The sequence below is a fragment of the Eschrichtius robustus genome, chromosome 10, assembly GCF_028021215.1.
Source record: "Eschrichtius robustus isolate mEscRob2 chromosome 10, mEscRob2.pri, whole genome shotgun sequence".
NCBI lineage: Eukaryota > Metazoa > Chordata > Mammalia > Artiodactyla > Eschrichtiidae > Eschrichtius > Eschrichtius robustus.
The window spans coordinates 86,663,230-86,686,963 of NC_090833.1; the positions used below are offsets into that span (position 1 = coordinate 86,663,230).

At 38.2% G+C, this 23,734-nt stretch overlaps 1 protein-coding gene across 4 annotated transcripts in view; it reads left to right on the top strand.

Moving 5' to 3' along the window:
- AOPEP (aminopeptidase O (putative)) overlaps positions 1 to 23,734 on the top strand; it is a 368,252-nt gene that overhangs the window by 44,909 nt on the left and 299,609 nt on the right. For all 4 annotated transcript variants that reach the window (XM_068551997.1, XM_068551998.1, XM_068551999.1 and 1 more), the window contains exon 2: positions 13,802 to 14,714. In XM_068551997.1, the coding sequence (XP_068408098.1) occupies positions 13,939 to 14,714 (776 nt within the window). In that variant the 5' untranslated portion in view covers positions 13,802 to 13,938. The remainder of the gene's footprint in view (positions 1 to 13,801; positions 14,715 to 23,734) is intronic.

Consider the following 23,734-nt stretch of genomic DNA (forward strand, 5'->3'; position numbering starts at 1 on the left):
TTTGACTTAATCAGTGAGGTCAGGAAAGTTTTCCTTGAGGACATGGTGGGGAGAGCGAGAGAGTTACTAGACAAAGGGAAAATTGAAGTTGATTCCACGTATTTGTTGAATGAATGAATAATATAATCCAGCTTTCTCTGCATCTTGGCTTCTTTCTTTGCACATATTATCTCTTAATATTAATCTCTTAATTTCACACATTATCCTCTTAATCTTTAATCATCTCTCCAGGCTTCTGTGATGATGAATGGGTATCTATAGCTATGGTCCTTATAAAATTATTCAGTGAAGCATGTTCTTCATGAAAATTTCTTGAGCCAAATGACTTGTGGGTATGGACTATTTAAGTGGTATAGCAGGGTTCATGGCTTTATGGTCCAAATGATCAACTGAGTTAAAAGGAAATCCCCCTCCCAATATCAGGTATTTAGAAATGCTGGGTAAAATATAACAACATACACATGGCTACACACACACACACACGCAAATTCAAAACCAAGAAAGGGTTATCTTAGTTGACCAAAATGGAGAAGAAATGTAAAATTAGTATATGAATAGGAGCCTAATCTAAGAGGCTCTCACAGAGGAATAGGTATAGGCCTTAATAGCTGAGTTTGGGGGTGTAAGGGAGACTTGATCTCCACCAAGCAAGGGGTACCCAGCCATGGACTCAGTACATGTGGAGAACTAAAACTGAATTATTTGCGTAAAGCCAGAAGCCATAAGGGGGAGATCCCTACATTCAGTGGAGAAAGAAAATTCCGTTACACTGTCCCAACAGAGAGGCAAGGAAATCTGCTGTCTACTCAGGGCTAGACATGGAAAGAATTCGGGAGTCCTTCAACTGAAGGAGCACACTGTATCTTGAGCAAGCCAAATAAAAATAAATCCACATTTAGTCACATTGAATGAAACTGTAGAAACTCAAAGATAATGAAAGAATATAAAAGCTACTAGGGAGAAAAAACAATACATATCAAGAAATGCAAATTGATTACAAACTTCTTATCAGCAAAAAGATGTCAGAATATAGTAGAGTAATATATATTCAAAGTTCTAAGTGAAAATAACTGTCAGCCTAAAAGTCTACACTTAAATGATCATTTAATAGTGAGGATGTATTAAAGACATTTTCAAACATACAAGTTTTGAAAGAGTTTACTACTCCCAGATTCCTCCTGAAAGAGTTACTAAAGATATACTTAAGTAAAAAGGAAATTGTGGCAAATTGTATTTTCCAAAAGGGGTCATAACAATATCTACCATCTCACATGCTCTTCTCCAATGTTACCTAACCAGAGGTGGAGTTGAATTCCCTCTTCTTGAATCTGGACTGACCATATGACTCTCTTTTGAAACCAGTAGCATGTGGTGGAAGTGATACCACTTCCACAAAGCCTTGACCTTTGAGGCTAGATCAGAAAAGGTCATTCAGCTTTCAACTGGTTCTTTGGGACACTTGCTCTGGAGGCTGCCAGGTACTGTATAAGTTTTCTGACTATTCTGAGATTTCCATGTTAGAGAGGTTTTGTGTAGCCACTCTGATCATCAGACCTCCCAGACATGCCCATTCTCCACTGAGTGCCATAGTCAAATTCATAAGATTCAGAAGAATGCCCTATCTGAGTAATATATATAAGGTGTATAATAAATCTATTTTATATTTATAAAGAATATAATAAAATCTTGCTGTTTGAAGCTATAAAATTTTGGGTTAATTTGTCATGTAGCAGTAGTAACTGTAATAAAATTGAACCCTGAAGGAAGGAGTGAAATGTATGAATCCATCATGAGCAAGGAAGCTTGTGAACAAATAAGTAGTGACTTTTTCCTAAGTTGGATGAAGGTTGTTGAAAACAATGTGATGCTAAGATATTAGCAACAATAATATGGAAGGTGGTATAGAGTAAGGAAGAGGAAGGACTCATGATAAGACTTTCTATGGTCCTTGTATTTTTCAGAGATTGACTTTAAGTAGGCATATTCAAGAAAAGAAATAGATTGTATAAGGTATGAAACAGTAGAGGGAAAAAAGAGAATTCAGAATCAACAAAAAGTAGAAAAGTAAAAGCTAAGAAGCAAAGAAATTCATGGTAAATAGAAAGCACAAAATAAGTTGGTTGAGATTAGTGCTCTTATAACATAATCATGATAAATGTAAATAAAATTAATTTCAGTTATCTAAAATGACTATATATTTAAAAAAATACAGCCCAATGTTGGTTAAAAAAGATACCCAAGGCAAAACAACCCAAAGAAGTTAAAAATAAAAATAAATGGATAGAGAAGATATATCAGTATATCAGGGGAAAAAAAAAAAAAAAGCAGGTGTGACAATATTAATATTAGGCAAAATGGAATTCTAGGTGTTTTACCCAGGAAACACTTGCACATGTGTACCAGGAGACATGTACAAGGATGTTTATTGCAATATTGTAATAATGAAAAATTTGAAAGAACTGAAGTTTCTATCAGTAGGGAAATGTATGGATAAATTGTGGAATATTCAGGGACTTCCCTGGTGGCACAGTGGTTAAGACTCCTCACTCCCAATGCAGGGGGCCTGGGTTTGATCCCTGGTCAGAGAACTAGATCCCACATGCATGCTGCAACTAAGAGTTCGCATGACACAACTAAGGAGCCCATGAGCCGCAACTAAGGGGTCCGCCTGCTGCAACAAAGACCTGGTGCAACCAAATAAATTTTTTTTTTAATTGTGGAATATTCATATCAGGACAATGTATAGCAGTTAAATAAGCTAGATTTATTTGCATTTTCATGGCTATATTTTGCAACTATTGAGTGAGAGAAATAAGTTACAAAATAATATGTTAGTGTGACATTTCTAAACATAATACATTTGCACTTCTAAGATTCCTTCTAATTCTGAAATCATCAAATTTTACATCAATAAGCTATACTCCTATGACTATATGCATTTGACTATCTGAGGAAGTATGCCCAGAAACAGTATACTTCAGTAACCTAATTACTGTCATTAAGAGCAATCACTGTGTCCTAACGAATGAACACACTTGCAATGGAAGACAACTGTCTTCCTCTGAACAAGTAATCTGTAGAATTAAATATTTTGTAACTATTCCCAGTATGCTCAATGCTATGTAATAAGCATATATGCAAAACTCTCTCCTTTTCCCTTGAGTTGCTTATAAGAAAAGAGATGTGGCAGAAAGAAGTACAGGTGTATGATGAGAAGAAGAAATGAGAGCTGTCTGGAAGAAGATGTTTAAGCAATAACTTTCTTCTAGAACCTATGCAAACCAGAATCCCTGTTCTGTAAATAACTAGACATTGAGAGCACAAATGCCCTCAGATGTCAAATTCCACAGATATTTATTGAGAACCTACTGTGTACAGGGTATTCTACTTAACATGGTCATGAACACAGAGATGAATTAGGAGTCCCAAGTTCTTTATAGATCTTTGGAAGATGAAGGTAACTATAAAACGAGGTAGGATAAGTTCAGGGCCATGAGAGTGATACAGAGGACTTTGTAGCTTGAAAGGAGAATGAAATTATTTTCTTTGGAGGGTTCCAGAATGGAAGCTGTTTCACACATTTGTAAATTTGCTCATTTCTGTTTGGGTGATAAAGGTGACAAGGCAGTTTCTTTGCCATGCCATAGCTCTGTTTAGTATTTAATCCTCTTCCACTTACCCCCGTCACCCCCCCCCCCCGCCTTTCTTAAGAAAAATATTGCTGTACATTAAATCTTTCAAAGCCTTTAATGGTGTTGCTGAAACAATCATTTAAGCATTTAAAACACACACCACATAGTACACTTATTTTAGAGGTAGCAGTGGTTAGCCACTGGAAACTAATCATTGGGTTTGATAAAGGGAGGAATTTTACATGTTATGGCTTATGATGGAGAATGGAAAAATGCTTTAGTGAGATGGGCTGGCATTTAAAATTGGAGCACAATAATAGCAAAAAGTGCTGAAGTCAACGAACTGCTTAGAAATATGGTTACTATTTGCTGAGAGAGGCCTTTCAAGGTGGCCAGATATATGCGTTTGCAACCACAGTCAGTTCAGTTCTTCCCTAAACATGAGACTGTGACCCTGATTGATGTCAGTGAGAGTTAATGTACTTGCAGAGAAAAATATTTAGATCATCCATGAATCCAAGGCAAACAGGAAATAGGTGTAATAAGAAACAAGTTTTAATAGACTTACACATTATACGTAACTTAGGTTAGAAACCATGCGAAGGTGATGGTGATCTTTTGAATCTTCTGGGCTTGCTTAAAAATTCTCCTTTTTTCTCCAAAGCCATTATACCCTAAATTGATTCTAGTCCACACAACTGAAAGAAGATAAAAACGGTAGAGTGGCGATATGGAAGAGAGTCTTAGCATTTGATTTATGACTCGGACAATATGAAGGAAATGGTCATGAGGATGAGAATTTCAAGGAAAAGTATCAGCAAGTGGAAGAGCCTCAGAAATTGACCTTGGGCAAATTGCTTTACCTCTCTGGACCTCATTGTCTTCATTTGTAAAACTAGAGTGTTGGAAGTGAGCCCTAAGGAATTTTTCAGCTTGAGAATTCAGTAAAGTAGACTAGTTAAAATGGACAACAGGACCAAACGTAGTTTTTGCTTGTTTGTTTTCTTTCCAGTTTCATTGAGATATAATTGACACATAACATTGTATTACTTTAAGGTGTACAACATAATGCTTTGAGATACATATGGCTCCCATGCCAAGTCATATTCTCCAGCTTAGTCTTCATCAATAATGTGATATTTTGGTCTCCCTTTGCCATATCCTCATCTTATTTCCCAGTATGTTCAGAATTTGGATGTGCAACAAGAGTGCTGTTCATTTGGCTCTCTCAGACTCCAAAAGCTGGGACGCAGGGGGAAAAAACTGGCTTTGGTGAGAAGGGATTATTGTTTCCTCTGAATCTGGAGAAGGCAATATGTTTCCTCTGAATCAGGAGATGGCACTAATTGTGAAGAACTAGAAATCCTTGAGGTATGGTGGAGTTTCAGGGATTCAAAATCATCTCAGTCAGGTAAGACGCCAAATAATCAGCTAAGAATGAGTCATCAGGCATGGACTTGGAAAGTTAAAAGGAGAAAAGATTTATAATTGCCTCTATATGGAGTCTACTCAAGAATCCACTGAAAGAGGTTTAGAGATGGGGACCAAGATGGCAGAGTAGAAAGACCCTGAGCTCACCCTCTCTCACAACCACACCAAAATCACAACTATTTTAAGAACAACCATCAGTGAACAAGACCAGAACCTACCAGAAAAGATCTTCTACAACTAAAGACATAAAGAAGGACCCACAATGAAATGGGTAGGAGGGGCGGATTCACAATATAATCAACTTCCATACCCACAAACCAGAGAATAATTATAGTGCTTCCACAGGAGTGAGTGTTCTGAGCCCCACGTTGGGCTCCCCAGCTTGGGGGTCCTGCACCAGGAAGACAAGCCCCCAGAGCATTTGGCTTTGAAGGCCAGTGGGACTTAATTTCTGGAGTCCCAAAGGACTAGTGGGAAACAGAGACTTTATTCTTAAAGCACACACACAAATCTCATATTCTCTGGGACCCAGGGCAGAAGCAGTAATTTGATAGGAACCTGGACCAGACCTACCTGTGGTCTTGGAGAGTCTCTCAGAGAGGCGGGGGTCAGCTGTGGCTCACCCTAGGGACATAGACACTGGTGGCAGCCATTCTGGGGAGCTGCTACTATGTGGACATTGGTGCTGGTAGGCACCATTGTGGAACCCTCCCTCTAGCTCATTAGCTCTAAGACCTGGCTCCACGCAACTGTTCGTTAGCACCTATGTAGGGATGTCTCAGGCCAAGAAATGAACTGGGTAGGAACAAGCCCCACCCCTCAGCAGATGGGCTGCCTAAAGACTTCCTGAGCCCACAGCCACCTGTAGACATGCTTCTAGGCATGATCCTGCCCACCAGAGGGCCAGGATCCAGCTCCATGCTCCAGGGGGCAGTCACCAGGTATAAGAAAACTATGATCCCACAGCCTATGGACCCAGCCTGCCTACAGCAGGCCAGACCCTGCCCTGGGGCCAGCTGGGCCCTGTTCCTGCCCATTGGCAGGCAAACACAAGCTTTGGGACATCCTGGATACTGTACCCAACTGTGTCAGGAACCAGCCCCTCCCCACCAGTGATCTGACACAAGCTGTGGGATCCCTGGGCCCTGTAGCCAGACTCCAGGACCCAGCTCTGTGAGCCAGTAGTCCAGCACTAACCCCAGAACCTGGCTTCACCCACCAGTGGGTAGACAACAGCCCTGGGGTCTTCTGGACCCTGACTCTGCCCACCAGTGAGCCAGCACTAGCCCCGAGGCCCCCTGGGGTTCTGCAGTCAGCTGCTTCATGACCAGGCCCAGCCAACCAGCAGCCAGAAGCCTCCGCACAAGGCAGGGCCTGGCAACCAAGTGGATTACGGGCCAACCAAGACTACCAGACCACCCACATAGTCAGCCTACCACAACAGAAGGACCCACACAGGCCTCATAGGGGAAACCCCTAGAACATATAGCTTGGATGATGAGAGGGGGGTGCACTGCTGGGACACATAGGACTTCTCCTACAGAAGGCCACTTCTTTGGGGTCAGGAAACATAATTAACCTACCAGATAAATAAAAATACAGGTAGCAACTTAGGCAAAATGAGGCATCAGAGGAACATGTTCCAGATGAAGGAACAAGATAAAACCCCAGAAGAAGAACTAAGTGAAGTGGAGATAGACAATCTACCTGAGAAAGAGTTCAGGGTAATGATCATAAAAATGATCAAAGAACTTGGGAGAAAAATGTATGCACAGAGCAAGAAGTTAGAAGTTTTAACAAAGAGTTATAAAGAACAACCAAACAGAGATGAAGAATACAATAACTGAAATGAAAAATATACCAGAAGGAGTCAACAGTAGACTAAATGATACAGAGGAAGGGATCAGCAAGATGGAAGACAGAGTAGAGGAAATCACTGACATTGAACAGACAAAAGAAAAAAGAAAAAAACAGAAATGAAGACAGTTTAAGAGACCTCTGGGAGAACATCAAGTGCACTAATATTTGCATTATAGGAGTCTCAGAAGGAAAAGAGAGAGAGAAAGAGGCTGAGAACATATTTGAAGACGTAATAGCTGAAGACTTCCCTAACCTGAGAAAGGAAGCAGTCATCCAAGTCCAGGAAGTGCAGAGAGTCCCCTACAGGATTAACCCAAAGGGGAACACACCAAGACACATAGTCATTAAAATGACAAAAATTTAAAATAGAGAATATTAAAAGTAGCAAGGGAGAAGCAACAAATAGCATGCAAAGGAACTCGCATCAGGATATCAGCTGACTTTTCAGCAGAAACTCTGCAGGCCAGAAGAGAGTGGCATGATATATTTAAAGTGATTAAAGGGAAAAACCTACAACCAAGAATACTCTGCCCAGCAAGGCTCTCATTCAGATTTGATGGAGAGATCAAAAGATTTACAGACAAGCAGAATCTAAAAGGATTCAGCACCACCAAACCAGCTTTACAACAAATGTTAAAGGAACTTCTCTAGGTGAGAAAGAAAAGGCCACAGCTAGAAACAAGTAAAATTACAAAATGAAAAAGCTCATCAATAAAGGCAAACATAAAGGTAGGAAATCATCCATGCACAAAGCTAGTAGGAAGGTTAGAAGACAAAATTAGTAAAATAATCTATATCCACAATAAGCAGTTAAGGGAGACACAAAACAATTAGATGTAAAATATGATATCAAAAATAGTAATCATGAGGGGAGGAGAGTACAACTGTTGGGTTGTTAAAATACATTTGAAATTAACAGATCAGCAAGTTAAAACAATTATATATATATGCTACTAAACAACCAGTGGCTCACTGAAGAAATCAAAGAGGAAATCAGAAAGTACCTGGAGACAAATGAGAATGAATACCTGACTATCCAAAACCTATGGGATGCAGCAAAAGCAGTTCTAAAAGGGAAGTTTATAGCGATACAGGCTTACCTCAGGAAACAAGAAAAATCTCAAATAAACAACCTAGCCCTATAGCAGATGAAAGCTCTTATATATAGAATGGATAAACAACAAGGTCTTACTGTGTAGCACTATATTCAATATAGTTCAAGAGAATTATATTCAATATCCTATGATACACCATAATAGAAAAGAATATAAAAATGTATATATATGTATAACTGAATCACTTTGCTGTACAGCAGAAATTAACACAACATTGTAAATCAATTATACTTCAAAAAAAAAAGAATGGAAAAAAATAAAATATAGGTGAATTATATCACAATGAAGCTGGGAAAAAAGAAATAAAGTAAAACATTATCATAACTTATAGGAAAAAAAAAAAAAAACCAAAAAGCCCCTAACCCTATACCTAAAGGAACAAGAGAAAGAAGAATAGACAAAACCCAAAGATAGTAGAAGGAAAGAAATCATGAAGATGAGAGCAGAAATAAAGGAAATAGAAACTAAAACAACAGAAAAGATCAATGAAACTAAAAGCTGGTTCTTTGAAAAGATAAACAAAATTGATAAACCTTTAGATAGACTCATCAAGAAAAAAGGGAGAGGGCTCAGATCAATAAAACCAGAAATGCAAATGAAGTTACAACCAACACCACAGAAATATGAAGGATCATGAGAGACTACTGTGAACAACTCTACTGTGAAAACTGGACTACCTAGAAGAAATGGACAAATTCTTAGAAATGTACAATCTCCTAAGATTGAACTGGAAGAAACAGAAAATATGAACAGACCAATTACCAGTAATGAAATCGAGTCAGTAATTTAAAAAATTCCAACAAGCAAAAGTCCAGGACCAGATGGCTTCACAGGTGAATTCTACCAAACATTTAGAGAAGAGTTAACACCTATCCTTCTCCGAATATTCCAAAATATTGTGGAGGAAGGAACACTTCCAAATGCATTCTATGGGACCAGCATTACCCTAATACCAGATAAAGATATCACAAAAAAAGAAAATTACAGGCCAATATCACTGATGAACCTAGATGCAGAAATCCTCAACAAAATATTTGCAAACTGAATCCAACAATACATTAAAAGGATCATACACAGTGACGAAGTGGGATTTATCCCAGAGATGCAAGGATTTTTCCATATCTGCAAATCAATCAATGTGATACACCACATTAACAAATTGAAGAATAAAAACCAGATGATCATCTTGATAGATGCAGAAAAGCTTTTGACAAAATTCAACGTCCATTTATGATAAAAACTTTCCAGAAAGTGGGCATAGAGGGAACATACCTCAACATAATAAAGACCATATAGGACCTACCCACAGCTAACATCATACTCAACAGTGAAAAGCTGAAAGCATTTCCTCTGAGATCAGGAACAAGACACAGATGCCCTTGTCATGTTTTATTCATCATATTATTGGAAGCCCTAGCCCCAGCAATCAGAGAAGAAAAAGAAATAAAAAGAATCCAAATTGGAAAAGAAGAAATAAAACTGTCACTATTTGCAGATGACATGATACTATTTGTAGAAAATCCTAAAGATGCCAGAAAACTACTAGAACTCATCAATGAATTCAGTAAAGTTGCAGGATATAAAATTAATATACAGAAATCTGTTGCATTTCTATACACTAACAACTATCAGAAAGAGAAATAAAGGAAACAATCCCGTTTACCATAACATCAAAAATAATAAAATACCTAGGAATAAACTTACCTAAGGAGGCAAAAGACCTGTACTCTGAAAACTATAAGATGCTGATGAAAGAAACTGAAGATGACACAAACAGATGGAAAGCTATACCATGTTCTTGGATTGGAAGAATCAATATTGTTAAAGTGACCATACTATCCAAGGCAATCTACAGGTTCAATGCAATCCCTATCAAAATACCAATGGTATTTTTCACAGACCTAGAACAAAAAAAATTTTAATTTGTATGGAAACACAAAATACCCCGAATAGCCAAAACAATCTTGAGAAAGAAGAGTAGAGCTGGAGGAATCACACTCTCTGACATCAGACTATACTACAAAGCTACAGTAATCAAAACAGAATGGTATTGGCACAAAAACAGAATATAGACAAATGCAACAGGATAGAATGCCCAGAAATAAAGTCACTAGTCTACAACAAAAGAGGCAAGAATATACAAGGGAGAAAAGAAAGTCTCTTCAATAAATGGTTCTGGGAAAACTGGACAGCTACATGTGAAAGAATGAAATCAGAGCATTCTCTAACACTGTACACAAAAATAAACTCAAAATGGATTAAGAACCTAAACGTAAGACCCAAAACCATAAAACTCCCAGAGGAAACCACAGGCAGAACACTCTGACATAAATCATAGCAATGTTCTTTTAGCTCTATCTCCTAAACAAAGGAATTAGACGCACAAATAAATAAATGGGACCTAATTAAACTTAAAAGCTTCTGTACGGCAAAGGAAAAAAAACAAAAACAAGACAACCTACTAAACCTACTAAATGGGGGAAAATATTTGCAAATGATGTGACTGATAAGGGGTTAATATCCAAAATATATAAACAGCTCATACAGTTCAACATCAAAAAACCCCCCAAAAACAAAAAACCAACAACAACAACAACAAAAAACAAACAACCTGATTAGAAAATGGGCAGAAGACCTGAATAGACATTTATCCAAAGAGGAAATGCAGATGGCCAACAGGTACATGAAAATATGCTCAACATCACTCATCGTCAGGGAAATGCAAATCAAAACCACAATGAGATATCACTTCACACCTGGCAGAATGGCTGTCATCAAAAAGAACACAAATAACAAATGTTGGAGGGGATGTGAAGAAAAGGAAACCCTTGTACACTGTTGTCGGAATGTAAATTGTTGCAGCCACTGTGGAAAACAGTATGTAAGTTTCTCAAAAAACTGAAAATAAAACTACCATATGACCCAGCAATTCCACTCCTGGGTATATATTCAAAAAACAACAACAACAGCGCTAATTGGAAAAGATTCATGCACCCCAGTGTTCTTAGCAACATTACTTACACTTACCAAGATACAGAAGCCACGTGTATGTCCATGAACAGATAAAGAAGATGTGGTATACATATACAATGGAATACTATGCAGCCATAGAAAGGAATGAAAATCTTGCCTTTTGTAACAACATGGGTGGACTTCGACGGTATTATTCTAAGTGAAATAAGTCAGACAGAGAAAGACAAATACTGTATGATATCACTTATATGTGGAATCTGAAAAATTCTACAAACGAGTGAATATAACAAAAAAGAAGCAGGCTCACAGATACAGAGAACAAATTAGTGGTTATCAGTGGGGAGAGGGAAGGAGGAGGGGCAACATAAGGGTAGGGGATTAAGAGGTACAAACAATTATGTATAAAATAAGCTACAATGATATATTATACAACACAGGGAATATAGCCAATATTTTATAATAACTATAAATGGATTATAACCTTTAAAAGTTGTGAATCACTGAATTGTATACCTGTAGCTTATATAATATTGTTCATCAGCTAGACTTCAATTTAAAAGAAAAAGAATCTACTGAAGAGGACAAAAAGATTTCCAGTTAGGTTGACAAACAAAGTGACATTAACAGTCTTGGATGGGCAGGGCTCTAAGGCAGTCTAGGGACAGCCACCAGGGACAGAAGTGATGAAAACTACCCTATAGAATATATTTTATTAAATTATATTAACTTTCATAAGTAAATGAAGGAATCTATTAGGGTTAGACAATAAATGGTTTTATCTATATTATTAGAAATACTATAGTATTCTTTTTCAAATTTGATAGTTTAGACAACCACAAAGTTAACCCTTGTCTTAATTGATTCAGGCTCTTCCTCGTGTGTGTATTCAGTTTTTTTTTTTTTAATTAAAAAAAATTTTTAATAGCCCAATCAACAAAATACTGCATTACAGCAGCTCCAAACACCAGCAGGATGAAGTTTTAACATCCGTTGTTTCTAATTACATAGATATAGCCAATAGCTTTATTGTAGTTTATTATTCATTATGTGACAGGTTCAATTGTTCTCATGCAGAAAAGAAAATACCCTGGCTTATTCCCTTTGCCCATTGACTTTTCTAGGATTAAAGTGAGTGCCAGCTTCTCTTTAAAGTAATCTCAGACTATTCTTTTACATCCCTGATTTCTCTCAATTCCTATCATTCTTAAAGTCAAAGTGTGTATTACCACATACAGTTTGGTGGGGATGGGGGAGGGAGAGTAGGGAGCAAGGAAGGATTTCAGGAGGCAATTGGACTTGAACTGTGTGGAGGAAGAATAGAATTTGGCAGGTGGATATGGGAGGTGGGAGCCAGGAGCACTCCAGGTATGGCACACTACTTGCCTCCAAAATGCATGGAGGCAAGATGTCAGGTCATCTTTAGGGAGCAGTGTGCTGAGCAGGCCCTTTGACTAGAGGACAAGGATTCAAAGGGAGTGTGGTCTCCATGACTGGAAAAAATAGCCTGAAACCAGATTGTACAAGGCCAGCTTCTTTTAAGGATAGGTGAGATTTTGATGAGGAAATAGCCTGTGCAGAGGTAGAAAATGAAAATTCAATAGTTTTGATTGTTGGAATGAGATTCTAGAAGGAAAGGAAATAAAAGTCTAGGAGATTGGCAGAAAAAGTTAAAAGGGAAGTGAGGAGGAGTTAAACAATAAAAAGGGAGGGCTCAATTTTACTTGAAAAGTCAAGCAAGTAATGTTGTTTTGCTGTTGAGAAAAGAATTCCTCTTGGTATTTAGAAATACAAAAGTGATTTTAAATAAATCTACTCTGTCAGAGTTTTTGTTTCTTTTCCCCTGCTATTTTTTTTCACTTTTGGTTAAAAAAAATATGCTGAAAGAAATTAGGTACACAACAGGGACTGAAATAATTTCAAATAATTTTTCTTTTAGCTGGATTGCTGTTATAAAATAGGACTACATTTTGATTCAGAACTTTTACGAAGAACTTGGGCATTTTATTACAACATCTGTTTCTACGTTTTAATTTCTCTCCTTCCTTTTATAGGCATTTGCATACTTTTTTTTTTTTTTTCAGATGAGAAGACCTTTTCGTTTGCCACAAGAAGGCTATTATCCAGAATGTTAATGGGCTTTCAGCTATTAAGATGTAATGATATACCTTGAGTATTTAACTATAAATTTGAAAAATCTCCATGAACAATCTCAAAGGAATACTTAGAATGCACTCTTGGTAAATTGGCTCATTTTCCTGTAATTTACTGGAAGTGCTGATATGAGAGCAGTCCTAATGTGAAAAGTACAATAATCCCTGGAGTTACATTGTATGTATTAAATGATTACTCTCAAAGAATAAAACATATGAGACCATTTAGCCTTCATTCACATTTGTTACTTAGAATCACAGTAGAGAAACAATCACTTTTCTTTTGGTGCACAAAATTAGAAGTGATACATTTAATATCTTTTAAAACAAGAGGTACAGTGATGTTACACTTTTGCCTAACAATTGCTCTTTTCCGAAACAAAGACTGTTCTAGTTAGGAACATGATTCTTCTGGTTTTGTGGAGGCCCCTTTCATTCCATTGATAATTGAAATATTTTTAGAAACCCATAATGTAGTTTTCTTTGATGTCAGTCAAAAAGATTAGTCTGCCTTCTAGCCATGAGCTTCTACTACATTGGGGAATTATTCAAGGAGGTAGTCAACTTGCAGAAGCAGCAGTTGCAGGAGCAAGGGGTCTTGTTTGAAATTTTGTGTGATTGTGTTTTTCTTCTTTACCAGGGGACTGAAAGTTGTGGAACCCTAATTTGTGACATCAGGTGTTTTTTGGTAAGCAGCCATTTATGACTCTGGAAGATTGGGACTGACAGGAAGCCCTTTCTGAGATTTTAACAAAGTTCTCGAACAACACCTATACCATGGACATAAAGCTGGATCCTTCCCGAGATGACCTGCCTCTCATGGCCAACACCAGCCACATACTTGTGAAGCACTATGTACTGGATTTAGATGTGGATTTCGAAAGTCAAATCATTGAGGGCACCATAGTGCTTTTCTTCGAGTCTGGAAATAAATTCAAGAAACAGAGTAGTTCCACCGAGGAAACCTACCCATCAGAGTCAAACGAAGCCTGCAAATTTAGGACGCCTGAACCCTGCCATATTCCTGTGACAAATACAAGGACCGTCTCATCTAAAATGGGATATAATGATTTTGTAATCTGTGGTAAAGGTGAAAAAGATACTTCTGGTAAAGATGGTAACCATGACAACCAGGAACAGGCTTCTGGGATTTCTAGCTCAAAGTACTGCTGTGACACAGGGAATCATGGGAGTGAGGATTTTTTGCTAGTGTTGGACTGCTGTGATTTATCTGTGTTAAAGGTTGAGGAGGTGGATGTTGCTGCTGTGCCAGGTATTGAAAAATTTACAAGGTCTCCCAAGCTCAGGAATCAGATTGTACGTGAACTCGTGGCTCTGCCTGCAGATCGTTGGAGGGAGCAGTTAGACTATTATGCTCGCTGCAGCGAGGCTCCTGGTTGTGGGGAACTCCTGTTTGACATTGACACTTGGAGCTTACAGATCAGGAAGACAGGGCCTCAGACAGCTACTGACTTTCCTCATGCCATAAGGATACGGTACACAACCAAACCCCAGGGGCGATCAGTTACATGGACCTCAGACCAGAGTGGCAGGTAGGTTATCTGGGCCCTCTGCAGTCCCCTGCCCATTAATCTTACACACCGGGAGATGAGTCTTTGTAAAGACACTCCTCTTTATTGTGGCATTACCCATCTAACCTTAAATCCTTCGACCCACAGTGAAGCAGGTAAATTCCCAGGCATGCTGAACTCTTAATAGGATTACTTCCCTTAAGTCAGGATGAAAAGATTACTTTATTAAGCCCCTGTATTTCTGAGTTAGGAGACTGAAAGTCAGGTTTAATGGTTAAATGCCGAGCCTAGCTCTCTGTTGAGATCTCTGCTGGCAACTTCCAGTACTGTAGATGGAAACGATATGTATCTTTGAGCAAATACTTTCTCAAAGTTCCTTCATATTCCCCCTGAGGGATTACATAGCTGCCAAGTTGGGTTGGTGTGAAGCCTGGCAAAGTGCTTCCAAATAAAGCCAGCTCTGCTTTGTGGCTTTCTTACTGTACCTGTCTCTTGGCAGCAATGCCTCCCTGGACTTTGTCAGTTATTATGTAATATGAACCCTCAAACACTGGAAAGATCTGGTTCTGAGGAGTGTGACAGTCAGTCCTGCTGAGTCCACACTTGCCTCTTTGACCGTGATTCTGGGTATCTGACACCAAGGAGACTGCTGATTTTTTGTGTGGGGAGAAGGAATTGATGAAGCATCGATGTTCAGAGGGCGGGTATTTAGGCAGTCATTTGTTCTTTTCTTCTTGCCCGTCCTCTAACAGTTGTTCGGGGTTTTTAGAATTTGAGAATTTTCAAATCAAACTTTATTGATTCCTCATTATTCTACCTATTTCTTTGTGCTAATGTACTGCAAAGCAATACAATAATTATAGCAGATCTTGGTTGGAGGAGTGTTCATCTCTGTGAGCTTGTTTTTCAGCGCCTTCTTTTATAGCATTGGACTCCCTTAATGGAGGCAGTGGTCTCGGTAAATTGCTTACATCTTTCCCCCAACTCACCCCCCCAAAAAACCTTTTAGATTATATTTTTAAAAGCATCACTTTGACTTTGAGCTCTCATTATCCCGTTCCTTGCCTCTAATCTTACCTCCTGCTCTGGTCTCCCTCCCTGCTCAGAATGAGTTTGCTTCCTGTCATTTCTGCTGGAGTCTGAGGCGGCCTTTGGGATAGTGCAGGGGTGGTGCAAATTTACATCAGTACAAAAGCATAGTGACTTATCTATAGAATAACTTATTTGATATTCTTGGGAGTCTATGAGGGAAAGAAATAGGTGTTCCTACTGTATCTTCAAATTTTTTTGAAATTATTGAAGATGGGCTGTTCAATAAGATTTGACAATATACTGTCTCTGAATATTTAACTAGGAAATTCTAGATTTTATACTCTCAGATATTTCATTTTTGAATTAGAATAACGGGGAAGAAGAAACTATCGACAGTATTTAGAAGAAATACTCAGTAATGGCCTCAAACATGGCTTTCTTCTCAGTGCTTACTACAAAGAAAGAGTTTAGACTTGTGAATTACACTGCATGTAAAGTGTTGAGTAGGAATGAGTTATTGATAAATGCTGGTTTCCTTAAAGAAACTCAGAAGGTCCGTGGGCACATTTTGCTCCTGAAAGGTTGACTTGAATTTACTCTTGATGTCTCCTTTTCCGAAAATTCAGTAAAACACATGATCACAGCAGGAGTTTAAGCTGTATTTTTGGAAGTTTGTGATTATATGTTAGTAAATAAATGGCATTTATGCAGTCTTACAGGGATAAAAAATTTTTTTTAATCCTCAAAGATTTTTTCTTCTTTTTTTTTTCTTTTTTTTGGGGGGAATTTTATTACAGTCAAGATAATCTTCCGTGAATGGCCACCAAATCTCTGTAAATTTTCCCACATGCTTAAAAATAAATCTAGGTATATACTGGTAACTGTTTGGATACTGTAAGAACTTAAAATGCCCAAGGATCCCAGGTTACTAGACAGAAATAATTGCTTAGTGATATGAGCAAATAGTAATCATCAGGGTTACAATGCTTTATGAATATAATTGTGTGAAAATGTAAAATTTCACAATTATGTGAAAAATATAACTGGGTAGAGCTTACTTCCTTCAAGGCATAGAGTCTACATTTATTAAACTAAAGTAGTGGTTACATTTTTATCCTTGAATGGCAGAATACTATCCATATGCCTACTATAAATTCTTAGTCTGGATGAGAAACTTTTTATTCCCATTTTACAAGTAGGAAAATTGAATAAAGTTACTGAAAGCTCCTAGAAAAATCCATGCGTTAATTGTGAAAGGGAGCTCTGTTTCTTACTTTTGATTTTTACCATGTCCCTTATTGTATGCAAAGATTTCAATACATTTAAAAAAACAAATTATATTAGCTTTCAATAAACTTCTATTTTTAAGCAGATACTAGACAGAAACTTAAGAAAAGCTCTAAACTGGTACTTTTCCTTTCAAGTTCCATCAGTGGCTTCTCCCCTTCCCACTCTCATCCTACCCCTTGTTGAGAATAAAACTTGTTATTTTGTTTGATAATATATAAATAAATAATCACTTAAGAGGTCAGAGGATCCTAGGATGAAATGTAAAATATGACAGAACAATCTAGCTATATTAAAAATGTATGAAACAACCTCAATGAAGGGAGTAGAGGAAAAAGATACTGACCTAAGTAACTTTGGAAATGAGTTGAATCTGTAAGGCTAAAGGCAAAAGGAACTGTACATAAATACTGTACTGTAGTTGATAGAGTTGTTTCCCATGGGGGTACAGGTTAACAATCCTGGTACCACTGTACGTGTATCCTGGAATTGAGCAATTTAGTAAATGGATGCAGATGATGGGAGCCAGGTTTCTCACTGCTGAAGAGGGAGATTACAGATGAGCAAGGGGAGGAGGCTAGAATGATCCATGTGGAAATGGATTAGAATTGGAGACATCACTGTGAACTCACGTTTAGCATACTATAGATACTGATGGTTGCATATAGAAATAATTATAGATATGGATGTTTGCAAGTGATAGCATACACACATATATTTCCTTGTTTGTCAGCTGAGTGGGTTTAGAAGCAGTGAGTGTACCCTAGCGTCCGGATCTTGGTTTCTGATATATTCTCCAGTAAAGGAACCAGGGCTTCTTGGGGAAATGGCTGGGACTGGGGCAGACAACACGCAAGGTGAAGCTGGAGCATCTATAGTGCCGGAAAATAAGGAAATGCTCAAACAGCAGCAACAAGAACCTGAAATTACGTGTGTCTGTCAAAGTCCAAGGAGCCATCTGAAAGAACTCCTAATAACTCAAACTGAGCAACAAAATAAAATAGTTTTGGATGATAACCCAAAATATAAAATAAATATCCATGAGTTCATACTAATATAAAACAGTGATTGACTTAAATAAACAAAAAGAGGAGAATGGCCAAATCCATGGTGCAAAAGATGTCCAAGTTATATAGATACTCTGCCCTTAACGTGGTAGAGCATAACTCCTCACTCCTTAAGTGTGAGCTATTCATAGTGACTTCCTTCCAAAGAGGACAGGATGGAAAGGAGGAAAAAGTAAATTTTCATTGGAGAAACCTGACAAACGTGACCTCGGCAAGGAGATCAAAGTTAGCATCAACAGTGATGAGTCACATTGATAGTATGAACCCTTGCTATGGTGTGATGAAAATGGCATCTTTGTGATCTTCTTCCCCAAAACCCATAACGCCAGTCTAACCAAGAGAAAAACATGAGATAAATCAGACTTTCAACAAAACACCTGACCAGTACTCCTCAAAACTCTCAAGGCCAACATAAAGTCTTCAGAAACTGTCACAGTCAAGAGAAGCCTAAGGATGATGATTAAAATTAATGTAGTATCCTGGAATAGGAAAGGGACTTTATAGAAAAACTAAGGAAATCTGAGTAGTTTAGTTAATATCTAGACTTTAGTTAATAATAATGTGTCAACTGTGACAAATATACTAATGTAAGTTGTAGGGCAGACTGGGTATGGGATATATGGGGACTCTGTGTTTTATCTTTGTACTTTTAAAAATAAATCTAAAACTGATAAAATAAAAAACTCATTAAAGAATAAACTTCAAATTTGAAAAAAAATCATCATCTTTCCATCCTGAAATTCCTCTTTCATAAGAGCTCTCGTCCCATTTTTACCAAGTAGCAATGTTCTCTGGTCAAGAACTGAAAATGTATTTGCAGCTGTAAAAGAGTATTTCTTTCAATCATTGTCAGTCATTTCTTCTTCCTCATTGTTATTCTAGTTCTAAAATGAAATAGCTGGAAATATAAAAACTACATTTTCTTACTTTGTTTTAGCCATTGTGGGGTTCTAGCTTCTCTTGAACCTAAATGCTCTTTCTTGCCTCCATCATTCAGATACTGGATTTTAGGTGACCTTTAAAAATGACTGATGAAATAACCACATACATAACAATATGATACATGCTTCTTGGAAAAGATGTGTACTTTTGTGTGGTGTGTGAGTATGTGTGCCCTTTAAAAATATTTTGATGAGACCTGGAACAGTCAAGAATGTGTAACGGTGTTCTTGCTAAGCTAGACAGGAAGAGGCCTTAATATCTTTTTGATTCTAAAGCCTCAACATACTTAAGAAAAAAAATCTTTTAAAAAATGGAAATCTTTATTCAAAGTTTATGTACTTTCTGCATTTTCCTGCCTTTTTTTCCATTCCAGTGAATAAAATGATATTTAAAACCAAAGCATTTTTTTCTGGTAACCATTCCTTTTTCCCTTTGGATCATTATAATAGTTGTGGAACCAGCCAAGTGGTCTAGGAGATCTTGCTTAAGCTAATGACATCACTGAACATGAGTTGAATGGAGGGGAAATTCAGTTAAACATAGGAAATTTATTTTAAAAACTATAATTATTTGGGTCATTGTTAAACATAGCTGACTAGGAAAATACATTATAACTTAAAGTGATATTAAAATTTAAAATTTCCTAGATCACTATGATGTTTCTTTGTTTTAGACAAAGCCAGAATGATGTTGGCAAAATACTAAGGAGGGAATGACTTTTTAAAATTATATTTATTGTTCAGCTGTTGGACCAAGGACGATGTAGACCTTTGGAGTATTTTTAGTTTGATATCAAAACCAGATGTTAAAACATGTCTGCCCACCACACACACACGCACAAACACGAAAATAGTTTCATTGTTTTGTATCTTACTATTAAGTTTTAAAATTAAAAGAATGAGCAGAAGATATTTTAGAAGAGATTTCAGGTCTAAAATGAACATTTCTGTAATTAATACCTTTTTCCCCCCCTACTTGCATCAAGAAACCAATGTAAAATTCATGAGAACTGAAGGGGAAATACACATTAATTCTGTAATATCATTGTATAACTGCAAAGGAGGAATTGATAATCCCAAACATGAAAATGTTTGGAAGTGTTCTTTTTCAGGTTCCTTATCCCCTTGCTGCACTGTCTAGATGGATCTCTATTTCTCAGAATCCCAGTTGAGTCTTGGGAGAAAAGGCAATGATGGACTATCTTAATTTAAACAAGTAACAAAAATGACCAACCAAACAACAACAAAAAAAACATGAATCACCAAACATAACAGAAAATAACAAATCAAAATGACCTATAACCAAAAGCATGGAGTGTTGAAAAGAATCTAAAAAGTGAGAGCCAAGAGAACTGAGTACTCAGAGCTGGGCTGCCAACTAGCTGTGTGACTTCAGATAAGTCATTTTACATCTCTGGAGCTTAATTTCCTCGTGTGTAAAATGAGAAAATTCCATGAGAGGATCTCCAAATGTTTTCCGTACATGAAATCCTATACTCACAAGGGACTTCCAGATGAAAAGTACTATCTTTGCCTGTACAAACAGCTTGCTTATTTTGCACCCAAAACACCTCTGTTAAAGAAGAGGTGACTTTCTGACTCAAAGCCACTTTCAGTCCAGTCCATTTTGACCATACACAAAATCTATCCAAGTCAAAGCAGCATTCTCCTTGGACTTGCCGTATATGTTCATTATGATTGGTGAGTCACAGTTTTGGTGACTGTGCCATGAAGAAGAATGATAATAAAGAAGGGGTGTGTGTGAGAATGTGTGTGTGTGTGTGTGTGTGTGTGTGTGTGTATAGGGATGAGAGAGAGTTGTGATTGACACTTCCTGTTTTAGTAGTCTGCTCTTGGTTTTTGTGTAACAAGAAAGCAAGAGGGTTGCTTACCTACAATGGAAATTGTAACTTAGGTTTAATGAGACCGTGGAGCCATAAAAAGGATCGGGTGCAGGAAGGAGTACAGATGGAAGGGAATTAGAGGAGGCCTGAAGACTTTGTAACTCTGGGGAGTTTATAAAAGAATCTGACCCACTGAGCTGTCACATCTGTGGCCCCCTGGCTTCCAGTGACCAGATCAGTGTGGGAAAACATCCCATCAAGCCACACCCACAGCAACAGGGGGCTCATCACCTCCTACTGGAGTCTGCAGAAGCAGCCCTCTCCCCAGTTGTTGATCTGTGATAATCAAGTCTCTGAAAATGGGTGATTTTTATAGAAAGTGGTGAAACTTGAAACATTTTTTTTAAACTAAAAATAACCTCCTTTTACTCCAACTGCAAAAAGACATGCATATAGTAAACTGAAAATAAAGAAAATATATGGTTTGAATCTATTCCCTACAAGTTTTATAGATGGCTTTAAAAATGGCTCGTCCTAAAAAGACAAGCAAACATGTTAGTTTAGTTGATGTCTTAGTCGATTTGGGCTGCTATAACAAAATACTGCAGAGCGAATGGTTTATAAACAAGAGAAAATTATTTCTCACAGTTCCGGAGGCTAGAAGTCGGAAATCAGGGTGCCAGCATCGTTAGGTCCTGGTTAAGGCCCTCTTTTGTGTTGCAGACTGCCGACTTCTGGCTGCGGCCTCATATGGTGGAAGGGGCTAGGAAGCTCGGTCTGGCCTCTTTTATAAAGGCATTAATCTCATTCATGAGGGTTGTGCCCTTATGACCTAAGCACCTCCCAAAGACCCCACCTCCTAATACCATCACTTTGGGCATTAAGATTTCACATATGAATGAGGACGGACACATTCAGACCATAGCAGCATAGTGTATCTTATCCTCGTTTGACTGCTCCGCATACACACAAACATGTAACAAGAAGCTGAAGTAATTATTACTCTGACAGGTTTTTCCTCAATTTAGAAGTTCTTTAACGGCAACAAGCCATGGGCCTGCCTGTGACCCCCATCTTACCTTGTTTTCTTTCTGATTTTCAGTGGCCTCCTCCCATTCCCACAACTCCTGTGCAGTTAGTCTGGGCTCTCCAGGGGGGTCTTCCATGCGGGTGGGTATCCCAGGGCATGTAGAACGAGCCCTGGTGAAAGAGAGTTTTCCTTTTCATGTTGGAAGGAATTGTTCAGTTGGGAAATAATGAAGTTATAAACATCAGAATTGCAGGCTGGCGCCTAAACATCTATCCCATAAGCATTTTAGCAACATGGCCGAGGTGCAAGGCTGTGCATGTTGAATAAACACAGCTGCATTTCTTTCGGTGATTACACATCCAGATAACTGCAGAGCATGTTTATAAATGCACATAGATTTTCCTCCCTTCTTGGGACACAGGGGCGGGGGGAGGGAGGGGTGGGGAATGTGTGTGTGATAGGAGTCACCACGTAGAGAGTATGATTTTCAGGAGAGTATGACTCCATGAAGACCTTATGTCGACCAGTTCTCCACTTTCTGTCGGATGCCCAAAATTCCACCACTAGACCTTTATCCAGGGGTTAAAGCTTTCATCCCTGTTAAAATGTAGTTACTTAACTTTAGATTGTTTTAGACATTTGCACCATGATGTGTGACATGCATAAGAATATCAGATAGTGAAAGCTGAAAAAGCCATCCGTTATGAAGTCACTGGCACTCGGTTTAGGTGTGTTGAGGAAGGAGGAGGGAAGCTGCAGCTGAGAAAGAAGAAAAGGCCAAGAAGGGAGTAGACTGGGAACATGAAGGGAATCTACATTTTCAAGAAATTTTGCCTAGGATTGTTTTCCTATTTATGAAAACATTCCAATAAGAACGTGATTCAGTCTTATATCAGACAAGGGTATATTTATGGGTGTGGCTTTTAGATAGATGACTTGATCTATACTTTCAGAGTTATAGCTCTGGAGACCAAGTGGAAAGCTAGAAAGAAAACATATAGACTTTGGCAGAAAGGATGCCCCAGCCATATAAAGAGGAGAGGGAAAGAGACTTGTGGGGACAATGGGAGGATTGGAGGTGAGAGCTTCCTGGGGTCTGGCCAGGCAACTAATCCCCTTGGTTGGGAGACTTCAGGCGCCGATGCAAAGAGAGCCTTCAAGAGGATGACAGGGGATCAGGACAAAACTCTAGAACAGAATATCTAGAACTAGGCTGTTTAGAGGGGGGAAATAATAGAGAACTGAGGAGGAAATGATGGTGATAACATGCTTTTTTAAATCCAGTCAATGGAAGGATTCCCTCCCCACCTCCCTATTTGTGTACGATACCCAGACTCAAATCTGCCTGCAACATCGATACTTACTACTTCATAAAATCACCATTTCTAAATTTTTGAGATAGGTCTAATTTCAGACACTCAGTCCCATTGTTGGACACTATACTGTTTGGGGTTAGGAAATTGAGGTCTCTGTGTCCATACAAGTGTCCTTTGCCATATGGTGTGTAAAGCCCTTTCTACACAAATTAAACAGGTAGGAACTTTCCTTCTCCCTTGTCCCTTCCTGTGACCTGCTTGGCACCCTTAGTTTCTTCTCTTGTTTAATAGCTTCATGATCCATCTTATCTCTTGAGGCAGAAACCTGGGAAAATTCTGTTATCTATTGCTGCATAACAAATTACCTCAAAACTAAACAGCTTAAAAGAACAAAACTTAAACACAGTTTCTGAGAGTCAGGAATCCAGGAGCAGCTTAACCGGGTTGTTCTGGCTCAGGATCTCTTACAGTGTAGCAGTCAGCTGTCTGCCGGGGCCACAGACATCTCAAGGCTTGGCTGGAGC